The sequence below is a fragment of the Cynara cardunculus genome, assembly GCF_001531365.2.
Source record: "Cynara cardunculus var. scolymus isolate 2C chromosome LG 16, CcrdV1, whole genome shotgun sequence".
Classification (NCBI taxonomy): Eukaryota; Viridiplantae; Streptophyta; class Magnoliopsida; order Asterales; family Asteraceae; genus Cynara; species Cynara cardunculus.
In genome coordinates this window covers 4,891,071-4,900,752 of record NC_037543.1, presented here as the reverse complement: position 1 = coordinate 4,900,752, position 9,682 = coordinate 4,891,071, and the positions used below count along the sequence as shown (strand labels likewise).

Below are 9,682 nucleotides of genomic sequence, written 5' to 3'. Positions count from 1 at the left end.
GATGACTCTTACGATGGTACGCACTTACCAGGTAAATTGTTGCATACAATATCGTTTTTGTGAACAAAAATCTTACCGGATAAGTAAATGATAATGTTAAATTTTACCAATAAACGTTTATCGGTTAAATATTTGGTAAACGGAAGCTAATTCTATCCAAAATTACCAAGGATCTCTGTCTCCATGGTCAAATATCATTCATATGTCCTTCAAGTAATTTATATCAGAAATCGAAGCAATTCAATTATATACAAATTAAAAAAAAAAAAAAGGAAAAAAGGGTTAATCGGATTCCAATGAAATAACGGTTTCAAAGGCACCAACCAATGCGCTGACTTTATTCTTTCTTTTTTGACGAAGCTTGCTTACAGTCTCCTCTATCACTTCATTATATGCCATATTACTTGTCTTCTTTGCATTTGCATGCTCCACCGCTTGCTGCTTTCTCACCGCCATCGCCACCACACTCGCCGCCGTTACTCCGCCTTTCGCCACCTTTCCACCACCATCTTCTTCCTTTTTGTTCTTCTTTTCATCCTCCTCTTTCACCTTTTTACTGCTACTGTCTTCTTTCTTTTTCAATTCTCGGTTTTCTTTCGCCATTTTAGCATCGGCTGCAAGGTTAGCGAAAAATGCGATCTTTGGGTTCCGTTTAGGATCAAGTTTCGGGTTTGATTCTTGCTCCGGCTTATGCTCCACTTCGGGTTTCTGCTCTACCTTGTGGTTGGCTTCGGGTTTCGGCTGTGATTCGGGTTCTTGTTGTGGCTCCGCTGCTTTGTGTTCCTCTTTGGATTGTGGCTCTAATGCAGGTACCTGTTGCGCCTCTTGCTCGGGTTGTGGCTCTACTTTTGGTTCCGATTGCGGCTCCCGCTTATGCTCCGCTTTCGACTCTACTTCTGGGTCCAATTGCGACTCCTGCTTGTGCTCCATTTCGGGTTTCGACTCCACTTCTGGCTCCGAAGGTGACTTATCCTCCGCTTCGGATTTCTCCACTTCCCGTTCCAATTCTGGCTCCGGTTTACGCTCAACTTCTGGTTCTGGTTCCAGTTTTGGTTCCGGTTCCGGTTCTACTTCTTGTTCTGGTTCCGGTTCTGGTTTTGATTCTGGTTCCAGTTTTGGTTCCGGATCTACTTCTTGTTCTGGTTCTGCTTCTGGTTTTGGTTTTGATTCTACTTCTTGTTCTGGTTCTGGTTTTGATTCTACTTCTTGTTCTGGTTCTGGTTTTGATTCTGGTTCCGGTTCCGGTTCCGGTTCCGGTTCCGGTTCTGGTTTTGATTCTGCATGTTTTGATTCTAGTTCTGGTTCCGATTCTGGTTCTGATTTTGCAGGTTTTGATTCTGGTTCCGGTTCTGGTTCTGATTTTGCAAGTTTTGATTGTGGTTCTGGTTCTGGTTCCGGTTGATGTCGGAGGTTCTCAGTTTCTTGTTCATCGATAGTTTCGTTAAATTGAGAACCCACTTCGGATTCATCGCGTGATGGAGTGATTTCTTGATCATCTTCTAAAGGTAATGGGAAAGGATCATGAGAATCTCTAATTTCTCTGTGTTCTTCAATCTCCTCTTCATCGTCTCCATTTTGCTTATCATCTTCTTCTGATTCCAAACCATCGGTATCAGTATCCGTAGCAGTAGCAACAGAAGCGGAATCAAGGGTCTTTTCGCAATCTTGTTCTTGAGTCACAGAATTTTGATCATCTTTTTGTTTCTGACGATCCGATTCGCTTGGTTTCTTCCCCGATTTCGACGGAGACTTTGTTGGTTGTTTAGTTGCCACCTTGTTAGCACTTCCAACGCTTGTGTTTTCCTTCTTCGCATTCGTAGGGCTTTTCGTATTCACCGGTTTAGGAATAAGAGGGGGAGATTTCGCAACTTCTTTCGGTTTCGGCAAATTGGATGTTTTAACGTTTTTTACTTTAGGAATCGGAGAAGGACTCCGTAAGTTTCTTTCTGTAGTAAGCGGAGAAGGACTCCGTTTGATAACCGGAGAAGGACTCCGTAGAGATGGCGACGGACTCCGTAGAGATGGAGAAGGACTCCGTAGAGATGGCGACGGACTCCGTAGAGATGGCGAAGGACTCCGTACAGACGGCGAAGGACTCCGTAGAGACGGCGACGGAGACTTGTCTACCGATTTTCGTGGAGAGTTGACTTTGTCGGCCGGGGTTGACTTACCCTTTTTGGTTTCGGCTGTGGTTGTGGTTGTGGTTTTCTTGGTTGTGGAGGGTGGTGGGTTCGCGGTTTTCTTTTGTGGGGCGGCCGTAGGTATACGTGAGGAAGACGTGGTCTTCTTATCTTTCGCGGGTCCTTTCGACGCCATTTGTGACGGAACACGAACTATTACCTGCATTCGCAACGGAATCAATCATTAGGAAAAAAAAAGAAGAGAACGAGAGATGGAGAGAGGTTTATGGAACCTTTGTTAGAAGGATGAAAATGGGTGTTTTTGTTTTTAAGGAGATGTCATGTTTTCAAATGTTAGAATTTTGGTTCCTCAAAGGTTGGAATGAAGAATATGAGGCAAAGAAGAAGAAACATTTGGTTTGTGATGTTGCAAAGAATATGGCATGCTTTGTGGGACACCCAAGATTCTCTTTAATTCACCACTCTCAGTCAAACATATATATATATATATATATATATATATAATTGGGGTGAGCAGCGGAACCGGGTATCCATTTGTGAAACCGAAACTGCCTTGGAACTGGCGGTTTCGGAACCGGAATCGATATAAGTGGTTCCAGATCCTAAAATAAGAAACCAATTGATAATGGTTCCGGTTTCGGTTCCGGTTCTCAATTTTTCGGAACCGTTACCCACCGGGTACCTGGAACCGGAACCGACGGGTACCCGGTATTTTTCAATTAAAAAATAATTAATTTTTTTTTAATACTAAATTTAAATTAGGTCAAGAACGTAGAATTCGAGAATCAGAATTTGAGATAAAATGATTCGTATTTTTTCAAATTGTATGTTTAATTGGATTTGTATCATGTAATCGTTAAATTTTGAACCTTTACAATTATAGTATGTAATCGTTAAACTTTCAACATTTACTGTTAGTCTATTATGGTTTGTAATTGTCAAACAATATTTGTAACCATTATTTTATATAATTTGTACTCTTGTTTATTTATTTAGTGTTTTGGCAATGTTTTATTTTTTATTTCTAAATAACAAAATTTTAATATTTTAGGAATCGGAACCGGTTCCCGACGGTTTCAAAAATTCAAGAACCGCTCTAACCGGTTTCGGTTCCAATATCTCAAGAACCGCCGGTTCCGGTTTCTGTCTAATGGTATGATCACCCCTACATATAATCACAAGGGTCTTGTGGTGTCTGATTGGTTTGAGTTTGACTCTAAAGGTAAAAAGTACTTGGAGGTCTCAGGTTCAAATCCAAGGAGGAATAAAAATCCCCCTGTAGCTAGGGCTGTAAACGAACTGAACGAACACGAACGGAGGCTTGTTCATGTTTGTTCGTTTAACTTAACCGAACAAACGAACGAACACAAACGGTAAACGAACGAAAATCTTTATATTCGTGTTCGTTCGTTTAGAAATCAAGTGTGTTCGTGTTCGTTTATATTCGTCCGTTAACTAGCTAAACGAACGTAAACAAACGGGCTAAAAGAACATAAAGGAACGAGTTACACGGACATATATAAATATTATTTGCATTCAAAATAAATAAATAAAATATTATATATTAAATTTAACATATAAACGAACATAAACGAATGGTAAATGAACGAACGTTCACGAACATAAATGAACGAATGAGACTTTTGTTCATGTTCGTTCGTTTAACTAAACGAACAAAAAAATTGTTCATGTTCGTTCATTTATTAAATAAACGAACGTAAACGAACTTCCCGCCGAACGGTTCGCTGAACGTTCGGTTCGTTTACAGCCCTACCTGTAGCCTCAGAGGTTCAAATACGATGACTCTGAATTATCTGTAAAGCAGGTGATCGTCTTAAGGATTAGTCGGCTCAGATAATAAATTGGATATCCAGATTAATAAAAAAAAAACCACATGCATATATTTTTTAAAATTTATAATTTTATAAATTAGGATTTATTTCCTTGCTTTGTTAGTTTTTGATGGTTTTGGTCGTTATGTCTAACTGTCGTCAACTTTTTTCGTGGAAGAATTTGAAATTGTAACGATTTAGATTTTGTTGGTATGTTTAATTTATAGGATTTAAAATGAAAAATGAATCCCGTTCTTTATAAATAGCTTTTTAGAATTAATTAAAAAATATTACAAAAATAATTATAAAACAAGTGTATTTTAACATAATTATTACAAACAAATCCTATGAGATCGTGTGAAGTACGAACTACAACTACTCCATAGGATTTCTAAAGGTTTCTTTCATACAACGACCATCAAACCAACGAACTCGATCATCGTGGTTCTCATTTTTGTAACCATGGTTTCGGTTATTGTTCTCCGAATTACACTTTCAAGAACCTCAAGCTCGAAAACCGGATCTTTCCAGCTTCTCAAAACCCGTTTCGTTTCCTGTTAAATCATGCGTTTGGCCTGAACCATTAGACCAGAAGCGAGAGCCAAAGCGCTTGGCTTGAACTCGAAAAACCCTCAACTTACATCATCTTCCGTGGATGCATTGCCATTCGTATCTCTGAATTCATCAGCTTCATCTAAACTTTCACACGCTAGCGGAACTTTGAGGGGTAGAACAAAAGTGAAGGTAGATCCACAATGTTCTTTGCTTGAAACCGTTACAGACCCGCCCATGAGCTCAACCTACACGGTATATTTGCGTGAAACCATCTCTTACGATCATTAATCAAGAAAATAACAATAAATGTCAATAATCCCGTGTTTAAGAAACATTACCACTTGTTTGCAGATGGCTAAACTTAATGCAGTTCCGCTGTCTTTCGTGTTTTTCTTGAATATCAACGGTAACGCAGTTTCTGTTGAATCATAATTGATATGATTATGAGAGAAAGACGAATAAATGGTCTGTGGAGAAGATTAAGAACGTAGAAAAGCACCTGGGATTCCAATTCCGGTATCTTGAACATCACAGCATATCCACAACGCAGTTTCATGTGATTGAGATTCGTTCTCCTCGTGATCGTGTAGATCTTCTGTGTCGATCTTTGGTTCTTGGTGATCTCTCCCGACACCGGTCTGCTAATACATAAAGATTTATTCCAACCTTCCCTTCATGGGTAAATTTGACAGCATTACTGCAAAAATGACATGAAATCTGTTAAAATTAACAGTGGCAAGAAACCAAGATCGTCGGCAACGATGCCCCGAATTGAAAATTGATTAAATCTGGTGCATTTTATCGATGATTCGCTTATTTTACCCCGCAACTGGATTTTATAGTAATTCGTTCATCATCGATCATACAAGATTTTCACAGTTATTTGGTAGATATGACTATTCTGGTGCCAAGAAAAAGCTCGAAACAAAAAATTTAGCACGGTTACAGCACCTAATCAAGTTGGTGAGGACTTGTTGGATCCGATGAACGTCACCGATAACCTAAAAATCAAGTTCCGATAGAATATATATGAGAGGATGCTGAATTGGTAGAACATCGTGTTTTTCCTAAAGCAAATGAAACGAACTCAGTAAATCCAACGCAGAGTAGGGTCTGGTTAGTGAAGAACCCGGGTTTGCTTAAATGGAAGGAAAAAAGTTTATTTTCGGTGATTGTTGCAAAGATCTCACCTCGATGGGGACATCATCGGCTACATTTCCTTCCAAAATCAGCATCTTTCTCAGCGATGCCGCAGCGGTTTGGAGTACATGCGTGATCATCTCTCTAGGCCTAAACTTTGTGGCTTCAAGCTTCATAACTCCTGAGAAACAACACAAAATAAGAAACGGAATTTGAAGAAAACGATACAAACAAATGGAATCCGAAAATCTTGGATAAGAAAATGCCACAAAAAATGACCAAAACTCAACCTGACTCAACATTGAGGAGGTCAAGGATGTCGTTTATATGCTGAAGGACTAAATCACCCGAAGATAACACAACACTCAAGAGTTGTTTTTGATCGCTATCGAGTTTCGTAGTTGATAGAATCTCAGCCATGCTAACAATCTCAGACAACGGAGATCTTATTTCTTGTGACATGGTTGCTAACAACTTTTCTGCTCTTTCCGTTTCCTCTACAAGAAAGTCGATCACATAAACCATTAATAACCGTTAAAAAGATAAGAAAGAAGAGAGTGGGATTCTTAAACCTCCGAGTATGTGGTCAATAGGTGCAACCGTGCAAGTAAAGAAAGTTGCTAAACCTGTTATATGAATAGTTTTGTCAAGTTCAGTCTCCGTGGTCTTTTGCACAGCTATTTCCTCTCGAAGCTTTGCCATCTTTTCCCTCTTTCTCACCTAAGAATGAGAGATTGCTTTGTGAATGTTTAACGACATTTTATGATTGCTAGAAACTAAGAATACAGACATAAAATCAAACCAAACAAACCCAGTATATCCCGCCTAGAGGTAGGGTCTGGGAGGGGTAGGATGTACGTAGATCTTACTTGTATCTCAAGAGACAGAGTGTCTATTGTAGAATATACATATATATATATATATATATACACATGAATGAACTAATAAGAAATATGGCAATGAGTGACTATTACTTGATCTGTAATGTCCATTCCCATATAATTCACACCAATTGTCTCCCCTGCTTTGCTGAAAACTGGTTCAACATAAATCAGGATCGTTTTGGCTCCAAATAATTCGGTCTCAAATGTAATCTCTTTCTTTCCTGGTAATCCTCGTTCAAGAACTTCCTTTTTGAAGTCCCGGGATTCCTTAACGCCGCCACCTTTGAATATTTCAAGATCCGTTTTTCCGATAATATCCTGAAACACGTTCAAGTATTGAGTTCATCAGCAACAATCTTCATGAAGGGCAAAAGTTAATGAAAAAATAGCATCTTAAACAAAAAAACTCGGAAAATATAATCAATTCATGATCATATTACCTCTTCTTGTAAACTAGGAAAATGATTATAAAGGAAGCGATATCACAACTCTTTGTCTTGATGGCCAATGACAACCGGTGCATTTTGAAGAACAAAATGCAAGAAGTTATCATCTCTTTTCAAGATCTGCGAAAGTTCTTCAACTGGTGATGACTGCTTCTCAAGCTTTTCAATGCTTTCCTCCAACTTTTTCAATAGTGTCTGCTCCCGTTGGACGCTCGCTTCCAACGATCTCTCTGAATGCAAGGCCCGTTGCTTCCAATACTCAACTATATCTGTATCATCTATTTCTGATTTTATATCATGAATGATAACATCATCTTGCCTCTTGGGTGCATCTTGAAAGATTTCACAGACTTCATCCGGATGTTCTTCCAAGATCTTCAGTTTCTTGAGCTCAACTTCTTGTTGTTTGCTTAAATTCTCAAGTTCTTCCCTAAGAAGACGCACAGTTTTTTCTTGTTTCTTCTCCCAGCTTTTTACGAGATGAGATAACTGAGAGGACCCTTTTTCGCTATAATTTGTAAGCTCAATTAAGCGTTGGACATCAACTACAGTTGGCTCTTTAATAAAAGTCACATCCTTCAAGAAATCTTGATCAACACCTGGTGTTCCCACACTCAACTCTTTTCCGGTTGCATCAATGTCTTCGGGCCACAATGAAGACAAAACTTTGACCTCTATATCCTTGCCATTGTCGTTTTCCATTTCATATGCCAGTTCAGAACAGTTAATCACACCGGAATTGAGATATGTTTTGTGTACTGAATTTGTAGGTTTCAGCTTGTGTGAGGGGTATTGAACATTTGGCTCTGCAATAAAGATAAAGTTACCATGGCAATGTTTGGCAAACTAGAATATAAAGTAGCTGTTGCCTGATAAGCGAGCAAATAAGCTAGTAATGTTTGGTAAAAACTAACTCATAAGCCACATCATTATACGAAACGATCTAAAATGACACGTTCACGATAAATTGGAAACACAAGAAAAGAAAAGCGCTTGGAGTTTATTGAAATGTTGCTTGAAGAGCTAAGCTTAGGGCTAACCAAACGGGACTTTTTCAATAAGCTTAAAATTAAGCTAGCTTGTGTTTGCCAAATATGGCCTAAATGTTTAGGACATACCACCTCTTGTTCCATAAAAGTTCACATTCACTTAGACTTTTTAAAGTTCAAACATAGCAAATTCCAAATTCATAATTCACGCTAAGTTCTTAGGGCCCAACTCCAAAATGTTTTCTTATTATAATGCACTTTTTAATAATTAGGGATCCAGATGTTTTGTCTGACTATTAAATTCAGGGTTCATAGAATTAGTTTAAGGGGCCGTTTACCTAAACACTTGCCGGTAAAATTCAACATTATCGCTTACTTACCAGGTAAGATTCTATTCACTAAAACGCATCGTATGCAGTAATTTATCTCGGTAAGCGCTAACCATGATAAGAGTCCTCATTTTCACTTATCGAGTAAGGCTCTCGATTCTTGCCTTCGCTCTTACTGGGTAAGATTTTTAGTCATCACCATATTCATCCAGTAAATTAAAGTGACTTGGTAAGCACTTACCCGGGTAAGCATTTGGTAAACAGCAACTAAGTCTGCGTAAACTGACCTAGAAACCCATGGTTACTAAAGCAGATAAGTCCTGTTAGCACAAAAAGGTGAATAGCATACTGTGGATGGTAGAAAATGGCCAAAAAACTGTCAAATTGAGTACCTCTTTTTCGTTTTTGTTTTGGATTATGCAAATGTATAGTTTGTTTAGACACTTACAGTTACAGATTGAAGATAAAAAGGTAATTTGTTCCATTAATCTAGACACTTACAGTTACAGATTGACATGATCTACTGATACGATGTGCAATCCTCAGCTTTCTTTATGCGTTTGAAGAAGAACAACTTACACCATTAAATAGAGAATCTGGAGAGCTTAAAGCTCTGCAATAATGGACAAAAACCCACAAAATTTAGCCACAATTGAGTGAAACCCTACAATTATTTCAGCTAAAAGTGGTTAATTGCCAAAATTAGGTCAAATATGATTGGGGATCCAAATGAGGAAACTGAAGAAATCGATGATGGTCCGTATTCTGCAAAAATGGCAAAAACACATCCAGAAATGATTGAATTACACCAATTATTTGTGGCGATATCCTTGTTAATTGCTGGCATTTAGATTTAAAAAATAAGTAATGGGGGAAATCTGACCTTGCTGTTGATGTTGTACAGCCCTTGTTTCTCTGGAGATCCGCAAAGTGTTTCATGAAAGGGATGAGTCAATCAATAAACAAAGAGTTCGCATACATGCATGTGAAAAATATATTAAAATACAATCAATTCTTTTTATTAAAACTCGCTGAACGAGCAGACTAATTATGTTTCATGGATAACCCGAAGTTACCGCATTTGAATTTTTTTGGCTATAAGGGGATTTTTATTACTCTTTGGATTCGAACATGTGACATCCGGACACTTTTGGTCTTTGGAGCTTAAACGATATTGTATGGATAGCACTAGTTCTCTGCAAATATATTATAGTGTGTGATATTAGGACCGTAAAATAACTGCATGTTCAGTGAACCGTTTATAAACCATTTGATAGGAAATTCGTTTATTTAACTAAAAAGGAAATTAATTAAAATAATTAGTTTTATTAGTTGTTTTTAACTCTTAGCTATTTCTTTATAAAAT

General features: G+C 38.1%; 1 protein-coding gene and 1 pseudogene across 1 annotated transcript; both read right to left on the bottom strand.

Moving 5' to 3' along the window:
• Positions 1 to 282: 282 nt before the first annotated feature.
• LOC112529624 (neurofilament heavy polypeptide-like) lies at positions 283 to 2,316 on the bottom strand. The gene has a single exon (XM_025140951.1). It carries the CDS (start codon positions 2,314 to 2,316, stop codon positions 283 to 285), a length of 2,034 nt encoding a protein of 677 aa, XP_024996719.1.
• A 2,136-nt stretch (positions 2,317 to 4,452) lies between these two features.
• Positions 4,453 to 8,860, bottom strand: LOC112499662 (annotated as a pseudogene).
• Positions 8,861 to 9,682: the final 822 nt, after the last annotated feature.

Bases quoted from the DNA above. Each gene is read 5' to 3' on its own strand.
- LOC112529624 (XM_025140951.1), bottom strand. From the start codon at position 2,316: ATGGCGTCGAAAGGACCCGCGAAAGATAAGAAGACCACGTCTTCCTCA.